Source organism: Phyllostomus discolor, chromosome 3, assembly GCF_004126475.2.
Source record: "Phyllostomus discolor isolate MPI-MPIP mPhyDis1 chromosome 3, mPhyDis1.pri.v3, whole genome shotgun sequence".
Taxonomy (NCBI): Eukaryota; Metazoa; Chordata; class Mammalia; order Chiroptera; family Phyllostomidae; genus Phyllostomus; species Phyllostomus discolor.
Window position 1 is genome coordinate 101,929,675 of NC_040905.2, and position 22,545 is coordinate 101,952,219.

Sequence of the window (22,545 nt, forward strand, 5' to 3'; positions counted from 1 at the left end):
TATGCGCTTACCTTTCTTATAAATGAGTTGATGACCAGTTACTGGGCTGGAGCCTGGCATGGGTTCCTAAGAGGTCTTTGCCTATTAATTTTTATTATTATAATGGTAAAACGGTCTTAAAAACTTAAGCTATCCTTTAGAAACAAAATTATTTACCCAGACTGATAACTTGTTTTTCGTTTCTCTACTCCTGACTATTTGGGAAGAGTATGCATGGGGTGGGGGGTACCAGGCCCTTGAGCGGTTGTTCATGTTGATGGTTTACAGTTAGTTGACCTGCCTGTGTTTCCAGATGCAGATCTCACACACAAAGCGAGCTGTTCTCTGGGGCACTAACAGAGAGAGAAAAGCCAGCAATGAGAAAGTGGTTATCTGCCAAGGTTTTAGGAGTATAAATAATCCCTGTGTTTGATTTGCAGATTCTTGGAATGGGCTCCAAACGTTTGTTGACCCTTACGCACAGGGCCCAGGTGAAGCGCTTTACTCAGGATTTACTAAAACTTCTCAAATCCCAAGCCAGCAAACAGGTCATTGTGAGAGAATTCTCGCAGGCTTATCATTGGTGAGTTGATGAGAAGAAAAAATATGAAAGCAACTATTTTAAAACACTTTTCTTTCCCCAAATTGCAAATAATTATCTAACTTTTCTGTGGAACATTCTTTTGGAAAACTTATAAAGTTATTCTGACAAGTGATAGTTCTCATTTTTTATCTATTTCCTTGGTTAAAATCTAGGTGTTTCTCAAAGGACTGGGAAGTCACTGAATATGGGGTTTGTGAGTTGATTGATATCTTATCAGAGATTCCAGACACAACCATCTGCCTGTCCCAACAGGATAACGAAATGGTGATTAGTATGCCCAAAAGAGGTATGTTGACTGGAAGTAAGCGGTCTGTTTCAGTGGTCGTTTTAACCTGGAATCACGCAAGGGATGCACCTTTCTCCACCTTGTCCATGATTCCTGAAGATTCCATGGAAAGTGCAGTGTGAAAATAGCTCTGTTATGCAGTGGGTTCCTAGGCTCTTCAAGTAGGTGGAACCACTTGTTGAGAAGAAAAGCAAGCTAGTTGTTTAGGGGAAAAAGCATAGCCATTCTTACAAGGCCTCTTTAGCCTGTCTATGGCTGTTCATGCCACAGTTATACAGTCAAGAGTCAGTGACCATGCTGTTGCTTATCTTTCTTTAACTCTGAGAAACTTTACTATGCACACTTAGGAAGGAAAGAAAACTCCAATCAATGTTCTGTTTTAGTTTTCATATTTGAGTAGTTCCAGTTGACGTCTGGGAGAAGAGATAGATAAGTCTACATACGGTCTCATTCTCCCACTGTTGCTGATCAGTGCTTCTGTTACATTGTGCCCCCACACAACACTGATACCCACGAAATCATAGTATTTCAAAGATGCAGTGAGCCACATCAGCCCTTTTCTAATTATAGTTTAAAAATTAATAGAAACAAAATTGTAATTTTAAACTTTTTCTCCTATCTTTTTGTTAAACTTTGGATACCTGGTAATCTCTTCTGCTAGCAATTTTAAGCGAGGATCAGATGAATAAACAAAAAGCATGTGAATATTCAGAAGTGTGATTTCATAGAAATAATTTCTAGATTTTTCAGGTATAGAGGCCTGTATATGTGTCATGTTTATATATGGGGTAGAGATGCGAGACGGGGTGGGGAGTAGCTAGAGAAATTATTTCTGGCTTATAAAATGACGTTAGATAGGTATGTATGTGTGTGTACATGCATTTCATTGTGTACATAATAGTGTCCTGACTTCCTGGTGTTCTGTTCTTGAATGGTTTGAAACCATCTTCAAAGAGAGAGGAGTGTGTTTGTTTTGGGTTGTGTGTATTTGGAAGGCAAAGATAATAATATCTCTTATAATCCATGCATAAGACTAACTACAGATACAACATTAAACACAAATGGGTAGAAGAAGATTGTGATTTGTGTGTTTGGTTTTTTGTTGTCTTTTTAAAGAACGCACCCAGGATGAAATAGAAAGGACAAAACAGTTCTCCCAGGATGTCGTTGACTTGTTGCGGCACCAGCCCCATTTCCGGATGCCCTTCAATAAGTTCATACCCTCTTACCATCACCACTTTGGCCGGCAGTGCAAACTCTCACACTATGGGTTTACCAAACTACTTGAACTTTTTGAAGCCATACCCGATATTCTACAAGTAAGGGAAGACATCATATTTTTTTGAATGATATGTAGGGAAATTTTATTTCATTTTCCTGAAAAGTAGGGAGTTACGAAGGAAGTTATGAAATAGGATGAAAATTTGAAGTATTTCTGACAGAGAAGCTATGTTGTTGGCTTATTAGTATTTAGGTAAATGTGGTTTTTGTCATTCAATATAGAAATAAATCATTGTTCAAACTTGTTTTAGGATAATTATTGAGAAAAGATTAGCCCTGGCTGGTGTGGCTTAGTGGATAGAGCACCAGCCTGTGAACTAAAGGGTCCTTAATTTGATTCTCAGTCAGGGCACATGCCTGGGTTGTGGGCAGGTTCCCAGGAGGGGGCACACAAGAGGCAACCACATTGTTTCTGTCTCTCCTTCCCTCCCCCTCTCTAAATAAATGAATAAATAAATAAATAAGTGCTTTTAAAAAAGATTAAATACTTTAAATTTTTAAGTTGAATATTCTTTCATTAGCTCCATACTTTCTAAATCTGTTATGTTGGAGGGGGAAATGAGTACATGAGGTGATACAAATGCTTAGCTTATAAATCACTGGTAACTTAAACCAGATTTGTATTATCGACTTTTATTTATTTTACCATTTTTGACCCTAAAAGGGCTTTTTACATTTTAAAATAATTTTTGTGGTAAGCTACACATTACCTACTAAACTATTTTTAAATGTACAGTTCAGTTGTGTTAAATATATTGACATTGTTGTTCAAGTTCCAGAACTTTTTAATCTTTCAAAATTGAAAATGTATTCATTAAACAATACTAAAATGCTTTTTAGTTACTAATTGTATACATTTTCACACCATTTAATTCCATGAACAATCATAACTTTTTCAGTGTTCCTTTCCTCCTGTGTGTTTCCCAAGGTATTGGAATGTGGAGAAGAAAAAATCCTCACTTTGACAGAGGTAGAACGATTCAAAGCTCTAGCTGCTCAGTTTGTTAAACTCCTTCGGTCTCAAAAAGATAACTGTCTTATGATGTCAGATTTGCTCACAGAATATGCTAAAACTTTTGGTTACGCATTTCGTCTCCAAGACTATGACGTCAGTTCAATTTCAGCTTTAACACAGAAACTCTGCCATGTTGTGAAGGTAAACAGAATTTTTTTTCCATGAAGTAACACTTGCAGCATAATCTCCATTGGGGTGTTCACGTGTACTGTAGCATTTCTGGAGTTACACGTCGCACTACTTACTGTTTCACAACTTGCTTTGTGTGCCATTAATATCTTTGGAGGGCTATAGAACGTGATTTAGGTTTGGCAGTGTAGATCTTTGGCCTTGCCTTTGTATGTTTATTAGTGGCCTTGCCAAAATAATGTCTTCTTGAACTAATGATGTCACTGTTTTATCCCAGGGTGTTTATTCTCTGTTGTATCAGTTTTAGTACTACTGACCCAAAGTTGGATCCTTCTAAATAGGTCTTCATCTCTGAAGTTTTGAGGAGATGCAGTTACAGATCTCTTCTCCCTTCCAGATTTTGACTCACTTAAGGAGTAGGTGTAGGAGCAAGCTAGGACTGAGAATTGCCTTTTTTGCTGGTAATGCTGGATTGGGTAGGGTCCCTCCCTGCTCTTCCCCACCCTGCACTGAACTGAGCTTCCCAGTCCCAGGCAGAGCAGCTGGAGGATTTTCAGGCTGCATTCACTGTAGAACTAAGAAAACTCACTACAGAGAGGAAGAAATGGAAAGGAAAACATACAAAGTGGTGGCAGCTGCCATCACAGGTCTGGAAAGAATCTATGTTCTCGGTCAAAGAAGGAAAAAGCTTCACAGGAGACCAGTATGTAACTGCTGGAGAGTAGGACAAACATTAGGTAGGTGTGGACACTGGAGACAAAGGAGGAGAAATGGCCAGCAGCATCACATACTACTGAGAGGGCAGGTGAGACCAGGGCTAACGTGACCTTTGGACCTAGCTAAGTAAGCATGTCTGAGAGCTGCTGAGAAGGATCTGTTCAAGAAAGAAGATAAATATACAAAGACGAGAAAGGGTGATGGGTGCAGGCCCTGACGAGGCAGGAGTTGTGGGAGTTGTCATTCAGGGGAAGGAGAGACAGCTCAGATATTGGTATGTTTATTTTGATAAAAGGGAAGGGAGGTCGAGTGGATGCAGATATAGGTAAATTTGATGTTTGTCACCAGGAAAAGGAGGAAGTTACCTTCCAAGAGCTATTTTTCTGTCAAGTAGATGGTGGGAGCAACTCCTTAGAGGAAGAAAGAGACAGGATTCAGGATTGAAGAGCATGGAGAAGGTCTGAAATTGTCATGGTGGTAAGTGGGAGAGTGACCAGGAAACCAGGCAGGGATGCTGGGAGTCTGGAGACCTCACTGGAAATCTGCTCTTACATTTGCTCTGGAGAAAATAGTGGCATGGCTGCTTAGGTGCGGCTCCAGGAAAGCAGGTTGTTGGGTTCCAGGTGACACTTTGCCAGGTGGGAACAACGAAAAGGCTTGGGGACAAAGGAGTTTAGAGGATTGACATGAATGTTAATGAAGTAATGGCCCATCAATGCCAAGATGGATAAAAGAGGGGAGAAATAGGAGTCATTGCTGGTGAAGTTGCAGAAAGGTCATCGAATCTCTTTCTTTTCTCCCTCCCAAAGTTTGCTCTAGGCTTCCATTTGCATGCAGGATACATGGGAGGTTTGAATGAGTTATTTTGGAAGTGGGCAGTGACAAGATCCCAAGTGTGACCCTGAGGAAGGGAGTCTGGGGTAGACTCAAGTAGAAAGGATGTCACTGGAGATGAGGCAGTTGAGACACTGAAAGGCCATGGTGTGGGACAGGCCCCTCTGGATGCTCAGTCACCCAGGACGATGGCAGCAGTGGGCTTGGTAGAGAGGAAGTCTTTAAACTACGACCACGAACTTTGATGAGTGAGGATGAATGATTGGGAAGCTGGGTTCTGAGCAATGGAGACAGGAAAAGATGGGAGAGGCTGTCCTAGCTGCACACTAGAATCCCCCAGGAGCTTCTGGGAAATGCCAGTGTCTAGACTTTACCTCTGCCCCTGAGATTCTTATGTAGCTCGAGTGCTCTGAGCATTGGCATTATTTAATAAGCTCCTTGGGTGATTCTAATGTGTAGCCAGGGTTAAGAATTAAGAGATGTACCTAAGTAGCATCAAAGGAGTGGATTTTTGCTTTTTTTCCTTAAAATGCTAGAGTAGTAATAATGGTCTGGGCATCTAAGATGACTTGAATTCCCCTGGGATGTACATCTGTTGATTGATTAAACCTCATGTCCTCAGAGGAAATGTGTAGTATAAATCTCCACAAACCCATAATCTTGATAAGCGGAATGGGGGCGGGAGGGCCAGCTGTACCTACCGGTCTCTCCTACCTTGGGTCTAGGTAAATGTCAGAACCAAAGACACTGGGGGTATTAGGTTCTCTCCTCAAGTGCCACTCACCTCTTTCTGCCTCTGAGGACCTAAGCTGAAGGCCAGAAAAAGGGAAAAACAGCTGTAATAGTAAATACTGGTTTGCCTGCCAAACCTAAGCAGTGTGTATACTGAAGCTCTGCCTGTTTTTACTTTCAGTGAAGGCTCAATTCAGACTCGTCCACCCCTGCCCAAGGCCTGTGGGTCTCGGTCGCCCACTGCTTGTTCTTTTGCATGTTTGGTCCCCAAATGGTAACCTGAGTCCTTTTTGCAAAGTTTCCCTCCCAGTGTGCTTACAAATGGAAATCCTTTATCTTCTTGAGAATCTGAAAGAACGGAGAAGTAGACATGTACTCAGACCTGAAAATGCCAGCTTTTTGCCAAGTAATGATAGATTAGAAGAATGCAGCTTTCCTTGCAGTTAGAGTGGGCACTGTAGTCAGAGTGGGCTTTCTGTCACCTCCCCAGTCCAGCTCCTGGGACACACACGTGGGCAAAGTTATGTCTGTAGAGCAGCCCTTTGGAGTGTCACCCACAGTGTAGCCACCCCCAGCCCAGCCCAGCCACTTTAATTCACACTCTCGGATCAGTGGATGCCAACTGGCTAGTCTTATTTCCTTCCCTTAGCAGGCAGTGGAAAGAATATCCTAAGAGAGGGGGTGTTATTGATGGAAGTTTCTGGTTATGGACCAACAGGAAGGGAGAGAATAATTTCTGCCCCATCTCACTTGAAGTGTTGGAGTAGTACCCCAGCGAAAATGAAAACAACCCCACTCAATTTACTTTAGTCTAAGAGTAAGAATTAGAAGTTTTTCCTCTATGGATCTCATTAGCAAAAATGAAACTAGCTGAGCTGGGTGTGACCCAGGTTGTCTCCTGAGTTTGGATACATTTGAATTCTTGTCTTCTCCAGGTTACTGATACGGAATCTGGCAAACAGATCCAGCTGGTCAACCGCAAGTCCCTGCGCTCTCTTACTGCCCAGTTGCTGGTATTGTTGATGTCTTGGGAAGGAGACACCTATCTTTCTGTTGATGAGCTCAAGAGACATTATGAAGCTGCCCATAGCACGCCTCTCAACCCCCTTGAATATGGATACATGACCTTCCCTGAACTTCTGAAGAGTCTGCCTTACTTAGTTGAGGTATAAGTGCTAATGGTTGCTTAGAGCCATTGTAATGAAACTTAAATTGGGTATTTCTGGATGACCCTGTGGTCTAGGTTAGGTGTACAGCTGGAAAGGGACCAGTTGGTCATTTTGTGGTTGAACAAACAGAGGCTTAGGGAGGTGCAGGCACCCTGCCCTGGCCTCCTGGTCCTTGACCTTGGGTACTCTTATTCTGCACGAGGCTGGGTATTGCTATTGTTAACCTCTCTCTGAATTACAGGGGTTATATGGCAGCTCCATGTGACTGATCAATCAGATGCAGGTCAAAAAGGAAGACTGACTTGCGGTCACCCAGGTAGCTTTTCAAGAATGGCACTTCATGATTAAAAGAATTGCCAGAGAATACATAGAGAAGGTCCTAGAAAAAAATGATCAAAATTGACTTGTTAAAAATTAGACCAATTACCATAAAAATATCCAAAGTATCATACTTAGGTCCATTGAAATTTTACTGCTGAAAAAGGCACCAGGACCAGGTAAGTTAATAATTGGGTTTTAACCAACCCTCAAAGAACAGATAGCTCCAATTTCTTAAAAAGTACTATAAGCCATTTGAAAAAAAAAGATGCAAGCTCACTACTTCATTTTATGAAGCCAGATAACTTGAATACCAAAAACCTAATATGGTCACCCAAAAGAAAGTGATTCTAGATGGGATACTAACCAATAAAATCCAGCAATGTACAAAAAGAATAATATTCCAATGTTCTTATATAACCATGTGATTGATAATTAAATAAGAAGTATTGACAGAAAAATCTCTCCTTGGCCAAACTTTAGTTGGGCTCCCCTGAGCAGCCTTCTAAACCAGACCTTAACCTTGGGTGTCAGTAATGATGTCTTAGGAATTTTCCACCCACCAACACTCTCCCTCCTTCCTTGGCTACAAATCTCCATTTTTCTTCGTTATACACTTGATCCTTGAATAACATGGGGATTAAGGGAGTCACCACCAACCCCTGTCCCCCACAGTCAAAAATCTGCATATCACTTTCCACTTCCCAAAGACTAAAGACTTAAGTTGTCCCTTAGTACCCACAGGGGAGTAGTTCCAGGACACACACAGATACCAAAATCCACAGACGTGTATCTGCTATGTAAAAGGGCACAGATCAGTGCATACAGCCAGCTCTCTGCACCTGCAGACTCCCAGCCACAGATCAAAGCCAGAGCGGTACCCAGTGAAAAACACCTACATATAAGTGGACCCGTGCAATTCAAACCTGTGTTGTTTAAGGGTCAGGTATATTTGAAAATGAGCCCAATTCTATACAGAGGTTTTTTCTTTTCCCCATTGCAGTCATTCCTAAACAAAAACTATTTTTACCACTTTAACTGTTGTCAAGCTCTAGCTTTCTTTTACAATATCAAATTGCACATTTTCTGAACTCTGTTAACCATCTATAATGTGAGTACTACTTCTGGGCATGTAAATGGGTGTTCAAGATGGAAGATTTTCTGTACCAGGTGAGGTGGGCAGATGTCCCTTTTCTTGCAGAATCTCTGTGCACGGTAAAGATCCTGAAAAGGTTTATGGTAAGGAAGTTGGCTTACTTACTTGAGAACAGGAGAGCTTTGGGCTATTTTCCCATGCTGATTTTGCTGTTGTTTTTTAAAACATTGCTAATGTCCTCCTGCACCACCATGTTCTTTGGAACACCACTTTGGGTGATGAGGTTTAGTGGCCTGGGTCCCCAGGTCTGATGAAGCTCTGCCTACCTAAGCACTTGCCTCCACCCTTCATACCGGCTTGTTTGAGGCCACAGGTTTGCCAGTTTTCTTCCCTTCTGACACAGTATTTCTCCAGACCGCTGCCTTTTTAGACTTGCAAATAGAATTCAAGTTTGCTCAAGGCTTCATCTTTTTGTGGGGGCAGTGCAGGGAATTCCTTGAATGAATTCCTCCCCCTTCTTGGCTTATTGTCCGTTTTCAAGTTGACTAGTCAAGGTGCCTAGCACCTTGTCGTGCTCAGCTGGAGGCCCTCACTTCTGGGGTGGGGGGCAGTCATTCTGGAAGTGTCTAATGCTGCGTTTTTCTCTTGGGCCAGGTTTTCACTAATGATAAGACAGAGGAGTGTGTGAAGCTCACAAGTCTGTATTTGTTTGCCAAGAATGTGCGGTCTTTACTTCATACTTACCACTACCAGCAGCTTTTCCTTCATGAATTTTCTGTGGCCTATACCAAATATGTCGGAGAAACACTGCAACCCAAGACTTACGGCTACAGTAGTATCGAGGAGCTCCTAGGAGCAATCCCACAGGTGGGTGTTTTCTGAGCTTCTTGGAGAGCCACAGGCCTACTCTCCTGAACAGAGCGAGGAAATGTCAGGCATTTTGAACAGCGCCTTTCATAACATACAGTTTGCATAAGGTGAATGACTTTAGCATTTTCCCCTCATTCTGCAAACCTTTATTGAATTCCCATATGCTAGGTGAGTAAGTCCTAGACCGCCCTCAGGAAGGTGTTGGGTAATGGAGGTTTAGGACACCCCCACAGGTGATGAGTCAGTGCCAGTGCAGTAAAGAGTGGGTGCACTGAGAAGAGCTGTGGGCAGGTCGAGGTTGTGTGGGAGTTAACCATGTGGTGAAGCGGGGGAGAGGGCAGTCCAGGTAGAGGGGATGGCGTGAGCAGATGCCTGACAGTGAGGTAAGAGCTCAGTTACGGGGCCCTTTGCTGCTCCAGGTTAGGAGCTACACTCAGTGAGGAGCAAGGAGAGGAGCTGTAGGTCTGCATGTGAAAAACAGCACCGTCACTGCTGTGCACAGTAGACTTGAGAGAAACCGGAGGGGAAGAAGGCGCTTGGCCAGGACTCCGGCTATCGCCCAGGTCAGGGTGAGAGTTGTCCAGGGGCTGAGCCTGAGTGAAAATCTTTTTTTTTTTTTTAATCTTTCTATTTTTTTTTAAGATTTTATTTATTTATTTTTAGAGAGGGAAAGGAGGGAGAAAGAGAGAGAGAGAGAGAGAGAGAAACATCAATGTGCGGTTGCTGGAGGCCGCGGCCTGCATCCCAGGCATGTGCCCTGACTGGGAATCGAACCTGCGGCACTTTAGTTCGCAGCCCATGCTCAATCCACTGAGCTATGCCAGCCAGGGCTCTGAGTGAAAATCTTAGAGGGAGAAGGGTAGGTAGGGCACATAGCGGCTGACATCAGGGGCTTGGTGACGAATGCCTGTGGGAGCGCTCCAGGAGCCCAGGGCTGGGCTACAGAGGTGGAGAGCAGCATCATTAGGGAGAGGACTTTGTTTTAGGGTTAGGATAATGAACTTAGTTTGGGGCATCTGGGAAATCTCCATTAATTCTTTTGGGTGTCTTTAGTTTCTGGGAAAAATAGTAAGGGCTGTCATGTGAGAATTATCTTCATTTATAGACCAGAACTGGTGTTTGGAAGACAATCTTTTTAAAAGCCATAAAGAATATTTTTAAAGCTGAGTGTCACGATCTTTAGACTGCACAGCTTTTTATACGGGACATGTTTCTGCAAGCCTCTGTTGCTTTAAAAAAAAGGTAAAGAGAGAGTATAGAAAATTTTTTTCTTGGCATTAATCCAGTTCTAAATTCTAGTATGTTTAAGGTAGACACAGGTCACATTATTCCCGAATTTTAGGTCTTTTCCATTGCTTAACCAGTAGTATGTCTTGTGTGCAGGTGGTCTGGATAAAAGGACATGGTCAGAAGAGGATCGTAGTGTTAAAAAATGACATGAAAAGTAAGTAAGCACCCATCCCTGACCCCTTCAGAAATCCTGGTTCTATCACTGACTTCTCCCTCTGACAGGTGCTCTTTGCCCTCTAGGTCATTTGAGTTCAAACTTGCCCTCAGCTACTGAGCATATTCCGGAGGTGCCTAAATCTTGCACAGGCTCGGAAATTGAACTTGGAGCAGATGGAGATGGTAAGAGAGGAGAGATAAAGCAAAGCTGATGAAATTCTAGGAGAAGCGGCTTGGAGTAGGGACGGGGTAGGAGAGATGTCAGTGGGTCATTTTCATTTACTAAAGTATTCATTCATACATTTTTTTAAAGTATGTGGTTAGTAACAGAAAAAACTGGCCTACATTTGATAGCATTTTATAGTTGACTGGTTAAGGTTCTTAAGGGATGTTGGCACTCCCAAGATGACATGTCAACCCAGTTCAGATATTAAAGGAAAAAATTATTCTGACACTCTTGTTAAACAGTAGTTCCTGACTATTGCAAGGGGTTCAACTCTGCTGCACTAGGGGAGAGCGATCAAGCTCAACTCCGAATATAACAAGGACAGTGGGGATTTATGGTCAAGGAGCAGAGTGCGGTGTCAGTGGATGGGAAATTACCTGGAAGGAGACTTCAGGGTCAGGGGGTTTCTAGCCCAACTGACTCAAGAGGATTGTTGCTGAAGGCAGACCGAGGACTTAGACGTCGCAGTGGTGGAGTGCTGGTTGAGTGACTTGATCAGGTAGTGTGGCTGGAGGATTCACAATAAACTGCCCAAGATGTTTGCTAAGACTCAGCAAGGACAGGACAGATATGGAAAGCCAAGGTCAAGGTCTAGTGGAGATGGGGGCTAAGAAGAGCCTGACTAAAGTTGGGTCAAGGAGAGTCTTTGTCACAGGACATCCCTGGGACAGACTTGATGGTAATTCGTTAACATTACTCCAAACAACATGGAGTCACTTAGATTTTACGTGGACCATCTTCGTAGATAGAAATCAGCTCACTTGCATTCTATAGCAATTTTACCTTTATTGAGACTTTTGAATCCATTGCTGTGTATGACAGTTTTATCTTAATTGGACTATGCAAGTCATTAGATAGTGTTACTGTGTTCTGTGTTTATAACTCAGTTATGCAACATTTTACATTTTATAGTGTACCTTAAAGTAACTCGTCTCTCAGATGTCAGAACAACCTTCGGGAGTAGTTATCTACATTCTACAAATGAGGAGCAAAAACTCCCAGAGGTGCCCTGACTGGTGTGGCTCAGTGGGTTGGGCATTGTCCCACAAACTGAAAGGTCACCAATTCGATTCCCAGTCCAGGCATGTGCCTGGATTGTGGGCCAGGTCCCCAGTAAGGGGTGCGAGAGGCAACCACACATTGATGTTTCTCTCCCTCTCTGTTTCCCTCCCTTCCCTTCTCTCTAAAAATAAATAAAATCTTTAAAGTTCCCAGAGGTTAAGTAGCTTACTCAAGATCCTTCAGCTAGGAAGCGACAGAATTTGGATCCAAGTCTTGTAATGCTGAGCTTTGCTCCTTTAACTACTTTTTACCCTCTCTAAGGGTGTGTTATTTCCTTTCTTAAGAAGCTGACTGTGGAGCCCTTTTTCTCTGATGGGGCCCTGGGGAGATCCTGGCCTGTGGCATTTCACTTACCAAAGAGAGAGACCCAGATCTTTCTGTTAATGGCTCTTTTTAACCCTTGATTTCTGAGTACATTCTGATGTTTTTCATCTTTTAAGGCTTCGAAAGAAAGCCTCAGGCACAGACTCGTGGTGGACTGCTGTCCTGAGTCGAGTCACAGCCTGCCTTCTCTGTCCAGGGCCCTGTCCCACGGAGCAGGAGCTTCTCCGCCTGACCAGCGACTCCCCCGTGGACCTCCTCTGTGCGCCTGTCCCTTCCTGCCTGCCGTCCCCTCAGCTGAGGCCAGACCCTGTTGTCCTTCAGTCTGCTGATCTCATTCAGTTTGAGGAACACCCCCAAGAGCCTTCTGGTAGGATGTTCTACATTTTGGGCTTAAAGAATAAAATCATCATGCCAGTATATTCCATGTTTGATAGAGGTGGGGAGAAACTATACTTTCCCAGGCACAAAATACCTGTGCTGATTATTTAGGACCCTCTTTTTCTGTTAAGGTTCCTCCAAAATTGGGCTTACAGCCCAAGCTGACTTGGGGAGCAAGCAAGGGGGAGTGATGGAGAGTCATGAGGAGTCACGTAGCTAAGCTGGAAAGGAGGCACCCTCGTCACCAGATATACATGTCACCTGTTGCAGATTGTCCAGAATGACTCCAGAGGGTGCAGGGCTTTACGAGGGTTTGAGTTGGGGAGGGAGGGGGCAGCCTTTGTCTTGACTCCAGACTCTGCACAGGGATCAGAGAAGGAAGAGAAAGCTGACAGGGTTGAGCGCTGATGAGGCCGGCACTGCCTGGCTCTCACTGTGCACTGACCCTGCACTGGGGCTGACAGATTCAGGCACATTTAGTTCCCACCTCGGCTCTGTAGGTTAGGTGACAGGCGTAGCTAGCATCATGACTGGAGATGAATTTGGCTCTCGGCTGCCTGGCTAGGGAGTGGCAAAGTTAGGCTTGAACCCAAGGCCTGTTGTCTTTCTGCTGTATCACCTGACCTGAGAGGATGGCTCACCTGCTCTGATGAGGAATTTCCCTTGTCATCTTCACTGTTGTGACCAGACCTTTCCCGCCCTGCTGATGCAGCTTTCCAGGAGACCACAGAGACAGCCTCTCCTGACCACTGGGTGAATTTCACAGCCCTTAGTCTTCTCATGCAGCATTCGCACTGTTGCCCAGGGAAAGAACTGAGGCTGTTTATCTGGAAAATAGGAGACGGGGGACCATACACCTGGCTTCTGATACTAGAAGATCCAGCCCCTGGAATGCATGGCTAGAGCTGGTGGCAGATTGATATTAGCTCTTCCGTGGGGCTGTAGGCTTGGTGCATTTAATACACACGAGTCACACTATGCATCAGCCATTCCCGTGTGACAAGAGAGAGAAAATAATTGGAATGGTGTGGGCAGTTCTGTCTCCCACTCCCCTCACTGAGTGTGTCAGCCTGAGAAGGGAGCTGGGTCTATGCCGTCCCCTCCACGACCCTCACCTTCTGTGTGCCTTTGGTAAGAGAGCCCTTTGCACACACGGGAGTCGAGTGTATGACAGTACATCTCTTCTGAGCATGTGGCTCTGTGGATTCAGCAGATTAACACCTGCGGCTCTACCAGAGAAAGAGCACCTGCTGCACTGCAGGAAAACCAGCTGCATTTGACTTCCTGGATTTTCTAGGGCAGTTATACCTCTGCCACTCTCCTCTTACTTCCCACCCTGACCTTACATCCACACGACAGAAGGTCCTCTGTCAAAGGAATGGCCCTGGATGCCCTCCTGGTCTGAAGGTCTGTAAGTCACATGTGGCTTATGGATCCTTAACTACTTGACAGAGAATGAATGGGCAGAGAATCCAAAGTGGAAAGAAAATGTTTTTTTGCACTGATTTGTAGCCAAAAGTGAAGATCTCTAGTACTTTATAATCCAAGGGAGAGCTAAGATGTAGTTTATAGATATTTGACTGTGACATGTAATGGCCACACAGCTATATGTAAATGGGGACATGGGTGTGACATTTGGGGGGTTATTTTTAAATAATTTTTTGTGAAAATATGAGAAACTGAAAACTAATACTTCTTACAGGTTTAAAATTGAACCTCTTTGCTTTTCTGTGTTTACAGAAATTATGATTTTAAATCAAGAAAAGAACATTGATATTCCAGTACCGGTAAATAACAAAAAGCCGACCTCTGACTCCAGCTCCTCCTGCGTCTCAGCCGAGGCCCCTGTGCCTCCCTGTCCCTCCTCAGAAACCCCAGAGTCGCAGCTCAGCAAGGACCCTGTGGAAAGCCCAGCCAAAAAGCAACCCAAAAATAGAGTAAAATTGGCAGCCAACTTTTCCTTTGCACCTGTAACCAAGCTTTGACTCGTTTTGAACATAGAATTAAGATGGGAAAACACTGTCTGATTCCGCACACAAAAGTGGGCTCAAAAAACCCAGCCTTTGCTGTTTTAGTGAAAACCCCCTAAAAGCCACTCCTTTCATCTTTAGATGTATTCCATAATGTTTTGTTCCTTTTACATTGAACACAGCTTTGAGCTGAAGTTTTTCTTTTCTTTTTTTTTCACCCCACTTCTTTAAAGGAAAAAAAAACTTCTGGTATTTGTTAAAGAATTCTTAATATATTTTACCAAATTTTTCTTAATTATTATGAAATAGACCCAGTGTTCTATGAAGGAAGGTGTTCCATAAGAAGGAAGCAGTAAGAACTCAGCTGGAGGAAGTAGCTTTACTTCCATTAAGCCACATCGGTGGTATAATCCTCTGCGTAGCATAATGTAGTCTCTAAGCCTTTGCTTACTGGTATTTTCAGACAGTATCAATTATATGCATGATGTGTCTCGAAGCAAAGCCTGTTCAGTGACCCTGCGTGTTCACACACTGAAGAAGGGTGGGCCGGGAGGTAAGGATGTATTTCCAGGTTGGATGTGAAAGGTCCTGGTTTCCATGTGACTTGTAAGAGTGCCTTGTTTTTTATTTAACTATGTCTGTAGTTGACAAATGTGGTTTCATCGCAAAATTTTTAAGTGTTTCCATTTTGGGGTTCCATTTAGGAGCTTTCTAGAAAGTTGAGGATGATTTAAGCTTCCCTTTTATGTCAGGTTCCAGTCTGATGTACCTTACGTAAAGGAAGAGGAGATGGTCTGGTGTCATGAATTTAAAGTCAGCATTTGAAGTCCAACACACATAATTGTGTGTCAAGAGGCAGTGTTGGGAAGAGTGTCTGATTTTCTACAATATGCAATGCATAAATTACAGATCAGGGGCGGTATTGATACTCTTTCCACTGGGAACACTCAGAAATTCTATGTAAACATATAAAGGCCAAGGTTGATCAACTTAATGCTGGTTTTGGCAGTTGGGAAGCTTTAAGTGTGTATAATATTTGTGTGTCTGGAGTGTCTACTTTAACTCAGTCACTTCTCACTGCTGGAAGCATGTTCAGGTTTTTGTGGTATCTGATGTTGGTATTCGGGAAAAGCCAGCCTTTAAGAGAGCACTGCCCTGTGGAATGACCTTCGCCCCGAGGTGGCTGAGGCAGACTGGTGGTCCCTCACCCCTCCTGGAGAAGCCTGACATTTACAATGGGTTGTATTTGTTGGGTAGTAGGCGGATGCATTCATAGAGCAGACAGAGCCTGTTGGCAAAAGGTCTTCCACTTGTTAGATGGTTTCTTTTGGGGAAATGTTTATATTTTGTAATTTCTGGAAAGCCAGAAAATGGGCTCTGATTTTATAGCCAGCATTTTGATAAAATGCCACAAAATAAGGGCTATAAAGAGATTTTTACAAGTTAGGTTTTTGTTCCCCAAATCTTTTCTATGAAGCCAGTGATTCCCATTTCTCAAGACATAGCCCCAATCAAGATGGAACTGCACTGGAAAAGCCTTCTAAGCATGGTGGCACTCTGCGAATCCCTCCGAAGGCATTTCCTCTACAGACAGTGTGACAGGAAGTGCAGTGCAAATGTGCGATTTTTTAAAAGAAGCTTTTAAACAATGTGATATAGTTAGTGTTGAGTAATCAGTTGCCTTATTCTGAGATTTCATAAGGCTGAGTTTGCACACTTGGACTTTAGTTTTGCTCTCATGTAAAGAACTGTGGATTTTAAAAACATAAGTCACGAGGAACCATTACAAGTCACAAGGAACAGTCTCAAAGAGCAGCTTCTTTGGGTGGCAAACAGAGAAGAGACTGAAGCCACGTGCTCTTGTGTGAGTGTGGCCGCACCGCGCGCTGGAGTCGCCCGGGACGCGTGTGTGACTCTGTCACTTGCTGTCTGAAGATAGGGAAGTACAGCCGATGTTCGTTGTGTTCGTGATGTATTCTGCAATGGCCAGTCAATTGCTATCTATTTTTTTATCCAGAGGCTTAATTAAATGATGTGACAAGATGATGTATCAGAATTAAGACAATGAAATTCTTTATTTCTGGGTGGAAAGATGTACCAGACTAGATTTATCTTTAAAAAAAAAAGATGTAAGTTATCACCAAAACCCCTTTTCCCGTCTTGCACTGTTTGTTTTGGAAGGGGCTTGGGGGAAAGATGTTTTTCTCAACTGTCTACTTTGTTTGGACACTTTTTTTGTGGTTCAAGTGCTGTTTTGTGTGTTGGGACCAAACAGTTGTCAATAAACGTTACAAGCAAGCATCCAATCTGTTTTCCAAGTGTGTGTGAGAGGTGAGGGATTATAAACCAGTCTAGTTGTGTCATCTTTTCATTTTGCTTCCGCCAGCTTTTCGCCCTTTCTGAAAATCTGAGATGGAACACAGATTGGTCTGACATTTTGGAGACCCTTTTAATTTGGCATCCAGCCCTGGCAGGTGACTGAATATGGGTCCTTTGTGTTCAGGGCCCTCCAGGGTTTCCAGCCTAGTTCAGTTACAATCACGTGTGGGGAAAATACAATAACCACAAAATGCTCCAGTTATAAAACTAGGATAATTACTAGGCTCTCCCCCTGTGAGAGAAATCCATTTTGCAGGCTGCCTTGGTCTTGGTCGCTGCAGGCATGCTTTCTGAGTAAGTCCGCTTAGAGAACACTTCTGTCATAAATTTCCATTGCGAAGCTCTTGCCCTGAGGCTATTACCGCTCACCCCTTGTATGAATCTGAAAGGACCTGGAAGAGACTTGGGCGTTTGGGTAAATTGCCTCTTAATGAACTGCAGTTTTTAAAAGACCAACATTAAGAAACTTGAAGACCTTTGGAAATCCTTTCAAAACATCTCTTGTGGTAGCAAACTTGCAGCAAAGCTTGAGCTGCCACCGTGCCCCTCTAGAGCAGGACAGGGAGGTTTTGTAGGTCTTAGTTTAGGGTTTGAAATGGGGATTCATGTTTATCCTTGTGTGTTTCCCATCCCGTCTGGAGAAGGTAGCTTAGAAGATGGCTGAGTAAAAGCAGATTTGTCCATGAGAGGAGATACAATCTAGGACCTGCCTCCACATGTGCAGTTAACCCTATCTGTCTCCCCATCGCAAGGAGCATCGTGCTTTGAGATCTCTCTGGTTTCCAGCCGCTCCAGTGTGCAAAGACTGAGTCGTGGCTCAGGAGCATCCCTGCTTCCTCCCACACCAGTGACCTGCTATGGCCTCTTGCTGTGCAGATTGGGACAGGTCACATAATAAGCTCTGGGGCTGGGGGAGGAAGACCCCAATCACTGCCCCATAAACGAGTTAGCGTGGTCCTCACCACTGCTTTACCTGGCCTCGCACTCTCCCAACATTGCTTTCCATTGGGCCTGAGCAACAGCTGGCCCATCTCCCACTGCTAATGTGATTACACCAACCTCTTCTGACTCGACTCTAGGGAGAGATGCAGAGATGACAGATCCAATTTGCTTGTTTGAGTTAATACTTCCAGGGCAGGTGTGTCGAGTCTGTTTCCTGGGAGAGTTCTAGTCTTTCTCTGGGAGGTAGGCAGCCCTGGGGAACAGCCTAGGTTGGAATGTGAGAACACCAGTTGCCTTTGGGACGAATTTGGCAAGCTATATAACAGCAGGAAGAGAGAACCCCCCTCTTCAGGTGGGTGGGACAAGATGAACTTTCCTCAAGAAGATGATAAGAATTCACATTTTCTTGGAAGGGAGAATTTGGAAATGGGGAGCTTAGGGCACAGAGGAAAAGAGGAAGAAACAACTGTAGGTGGAAGCTAAGTAACTGGCGCCACAGTGGAGAAACAGCCAGGAGCACAGCTGAGGTTGGGGTGCCGCACCATCTCTTCCCCCTGCTGCAGGCAGCTCATGCGAAGGCCTTGTCCCCTCCCTACTGTGCCTGAAAGCCTTCCCAGACGCAGAGCCAGGCTTGGACTCTGAGGCCTGACCCCTGCTGACCCTCCACAACCTCCCTCCTCTCCCAACTGAGGGCCCCAGGTTTTGTTGGCTGTCAGCTGCAAATCCTAGAGGCGACCCACAGTTTACTGCCATGAGGGCTTCAAAATGACAGCTTAGTTCCTTGAGCCAGCAAGGAGAACCTCCCTCCACTCAGCTAATCAAGGAAGTAACTGCCCCCCCCCCACCATCATCTTCTGTTAGTCAGAAGCAAGTCACAGGCCCCACCTTCTAGATGATCCATAGGTTGATGAATGAGTTAGTGATTGGCACAGGAGGCCTAAAACATCCTATCCAGCTTCCAACATGGGGGAAAGGGGGTCTGAGCTTAAGCTTCTGAAAGCCAACAACCAAGTGTCAAAGCTGAAAGGGCCCTTAAATACAGCTAGACCAAGCCACCCTGCACCTTCACACTGGGTTACAGATAGGGAAAGTAAGGCTGGAAAGGCCGAGCCACTGCCCAAGTCACTCTGTGGCATAGCCAGGCTGGAGGCCCTGATCTACACAGCTCCCAAGTCCAGTCTTTACTGAGGCTCCCACAGGGTGTTGGGCTCTGAGGCAGGTGTGGGCACACCAATGAGTAAGGTGTGGGCCCAGCTGTGCCTTGCCGCCTTCCCTGTGGCAGCAGGACTTGGGACTGGGCAGGAAGACCCCTCGGTGGCAGTGGTTCTCAGATCAGAGACTACATCTCATCACCAAGGAAACCTGTTTAAAATGCAGGCTGCCTACTAAAACCCCTGGCCTGCACTCTTCAAAACCGTCAGTCATGAAAGACAGAAATGACTGGAAGAGATTAGAGGTGTGGCAATGAAAAACACTTGTTCTTGGGCCAAATCTGAAATAGAGGAGGAGGAGAGTTGCCATAATGCAAATTATTGGGAGAGCTGATAAAATGTAAATACTAGTTAAAATATTGCATCACTGGAATGTGAAAGAGAACACCGGTGCTCTTCAGTACATGCTGTAGGATTTAAGGGTGATGTGACATTATGTCTGCAACTGAAGTCTTAATGTCACACATGTCTGGCCCAGCAAGTGATTCTGGGACGGGCCTGGGACTGTTTAAAACAACAGGCCCAAAATGGAGTCACTTATGCTAAGTCCCACAACATCAGACTGAGACTTCATTACAGTTCTGCCTCTTCCAGAAATGGAACCTTAAGCCAGTGCATCAGGAATCACCCAGTCAGCCCAAGTTAGGCCATCTGCCTGATAAACCCCTGCCATCTCCAACAAGGAACATTAGCATAACCCGGTGATAACCAATTCACTTTTTTGCTGAGTGTAATAACCTTCTCAGTTCTGCTCCCTTCTGCCTATTAAAGTCTTTCATTGCACAGCCCTTCGGAGCTCCTTTCTATCTGCTACATTGGATGCTCCCCAACTTGAATCGATTTTTGCTCAAATAAACTCAAAATTTTAATGTGCCTTAGTTTACATTTCCACACCACCCAAGCCAGGCCCGGGAGATTCCATGCTGAAATTTGTGTTGAATTTGCTAGAGTGTTACTCTGGGAAGCCAGGGAGGCCGGAAGTTGGGAGCTGTTGCCACAGGCTCTACGTGGAGACTCTGCCAGAGGACAAAGCCAGCCAAGGGAGGTGGAAGGGACAGGTGGAAAAGCACCAAGTCCAGGTGACATTGTGTGATACTCTAGATCCAGGACATCCCAGCCCAGGAGCCAAAAAAATGCCCTTATTCTTTGCCTGTTTGACTTGAGTTTTGGTCACTTATAACCCAGAGAATGGTTGGAGCAAGTCCACAACTGTTCATCAAACCCAAGTGTGGGGCAGCTGATTTTTCTGTGGGAGGAGGAGTAATGAGCCACAGATATCTTCGCAGTCGAGAAAAATCTTCGTGGGTGGGAGGCGAGCCCTGAGCTGGCTAGCAGCACAGCTGAGGTTCCTGGGCCTGTAGGGGGCGCCTATAGTTGAGGGTAGCCAAAGGCTTTAGGGGGCCCCATTGTTCCACTAAAGCGGGAAGGAGGAGAGGCCCCGGGGACCGGGTGAGCCAAATGGCGGCTGGTGGCAGAGCTGGTGGAAATGGGGAATCTAAGCATTAGGCTTCACTGTTCTGAGTGGCTGTGATGTAACTCCCTTCCACCTCCATAAACGTCTGGAAGGTTGGCTTTGGGTTCCAAGGCTCTGTGCAGCGTGGCTTCCATGGTGAGTGGAGAACAGGGGCCCAGTTCGACCTGGGACTCAGCAGGAGTTGAGGGAGGGGGCGACCTTGGGAACAGATGTGAGGGGTGCAGAGACCTGGTGGGGGCCCAGTCGGGGTCAGGGGTGACTGTGGGACCGCACACCCCAGGGAAGGTGCAGGCATCTTGAGGTAGTGCCTGGAATGGGGATCACAACATTGTCACACTGCAGCAAGTTCCTGTGTCTGCTCACTGTCACCTTCGTGAGGGCAGGACCGGGAAGGACTTCCTCATCTTTTCCTCCCTAGCCCCCAGCCCCAGGCCCTCTAAGACCCTCAGCCTTTTGATTCCACAGCTTCCTACATTTAGATTTAACCCATAATAATCGATTTTAATACGTGTCTTGTTCTATACCCTTCCTACACACACATAAAAAAACAACAGAATTATCTTCTGGAGGGCTGGCCCCTGGTAGCACAGGCTTCCCTATTACATGGGTGTTCTAGGAACCCATCTGTGTCAGTGTACCAGCTGGCATTGCTGTGAGAGGCTGCATTTGGCTTCAGTGAATGTTTTGTGATGTCTCTGCAGCGCATTTGCCCATTTCATGATGGATGATTTACAAGCGCACCTGCCCACACCCCACTGAGTGTTCAGTGGTTTTTGACCAAAAACAGCATAACCTCTGTGCCACACCCTCCCAATTCACCATTTCCCTGCATGAAAAAAAAGTCCTCGAAGGGAAACAGTTTGAGAATATGGAAGAGGTGAAGTAAAAAACAGCAGAAGCACTAAAACACATCAAAATCAACAAGTTCAAAAACCGTTTTGAGCAGTGGAAACATCTCGATAGGTGTATTACATCAAATGGAGAGCACTTGAAGGTGACTGAAGTTTTAACATGTTAAGAATAAGTGCACAATTTTTTATAAATAAATTCTGCTTTCTGAGGGGGTGCTCCCTTGTATTGTCTCCTTTAATCCTCCCATTGTTTCTCCGTGTTGTCAGTCTGGGCTTCCACAGGGAGCGCTGCGGCTGGGGTTTAACTCAGGCAGGCTGACTTCAAGCCCCACTCCTGTCACTTTTTCAGCTGCTTTCCCTCATGCTGATCCTGCTGGTCAGGGGGCTTTGTTCAGACTTAACACTGGTGAGGAGGCCTCTCCTTGTCTTTCTTTGATGGCCTTGTCTCTCACTAGCATATGAGTTGCACAAAGGCAGGACCACCCCTGTCTGATTCATCTCTGTGTTACCCATTACCTAATGCCACTCTTGGAAATAACTCATGAACAAATGGAAAAATGACCTGACATTTTCCTCAAGCCAGGTTTCTCTGATGCCCACCCACCTATCCTACTGGTGGCAGGCATTTGGGTCTTGGCTGGTAGCTCTGGGCAGGTTCTGACTGCTTCTTCTCAAGCTGCAGAGGAGCTGAGCTATGAGCTCTGTGCAGCCACCCTGGACTGTTAAGGTTTGTGAGAGGCTCAGCTACTGCTGGAGTGGCCATGAATCACTAAGTGAGTTCAGCTCCACAAGGAATGAAGTGGTGATGCTGCTGGAATTAGAAATGAGAAATAAATACCCTGGGTCTGGCTCTCACCCTGCTCTCAGACTTAAGTCCTGGCTCTGACACTTACATGCTGTGTGACCTTGGGCTAATCAATCACTTCCCCTCTCTAAGCCTCAGTTTCCCTATCTGCCAAATAGAGGTGATGATCCCTCCCTCTCTCCTATGAAACGGTGGGTGAGGGAGCACTCCCCTGCCTGATGCGTCTGGCTCTCACGCCAGCACCTTGCTGAAACTGCTCACGCCAACCCCATTCTACCGCAGAGTCCCGTGGACCCTTTTTGTAAAGTTCTTAGAGTCACTTGACCTCTGGGTCAAGTTGGATGTTGCGGGACACACTGTCCTTGACACTCAGTGTTTCTTCTTCCTCCCCAGCTGCTTCCACTCATTTTGTTCTCTTAACCCCAGAGAGAGGCACAGGAGAGTTAT

General features: G+C 45.0%; 1 protein-coding gene across 6 annotated transcripts in view; it reads left to right on the plus strand.

Moving 5' to 3' along the window:
- The window catches only part of MARF1 (meiosis regulator and mRNA stability factor 1), a 43,483-nt gene extending 26,741 nt beyond the window's left edge, over window positions 1-16,742 (plus strand). For 3 of the 6 annotated variants that reach the window (XM_028516536.2, XM_028516520.2, XM_036020908.1), the window contains 10 exons: window positions 420-562; window positions 736-869; window positions 1,986-2,188; window positions 3,079-3,306; window positions 6,513-6,743; window positions 8,815-9,027; window positions 10,414-10,474; window positions 10,561-10,659; window positions 12,285-12,455; window positions 14,207-16,551. In XM_028516536.2, coding sequence (XP_028372337.1) covers window positions 420-562; window positions 736-869; window positions 1,986-2,188; window positions 3,079-3,306; window positions 6,513-6,743; window positions 8,815-9,027; window positions 10,414-10,474; window positions 10,561-10,659; window positions 12,285-12,455; window positions 14,207-14,451 — 1,728 coding nt within the window. In that variant the 3' untranslated portion in view covers window positions 14,452-16,551. Of the gene's footprint in view, window positions 1-419; window positions 563-735; window positions 870-1,985; window positions 2,189-3,078; window positions 3,307-6,512; window positions 6,744-8,814; window positions 9,028-10,413; window positions 10,475-10,560; window positions 10,660-12,204; window positions 12,456-14,206 lie in introns of those variants that run through there. The other 3 variants (XM_028516513.2, XM_036020907.1, XM_036020906.1) reach the window with 3 other exon arrangements.
- The last annotated feature ends 5,803 nt before the right edge of the window (window positions 16,743-22,545 follow it).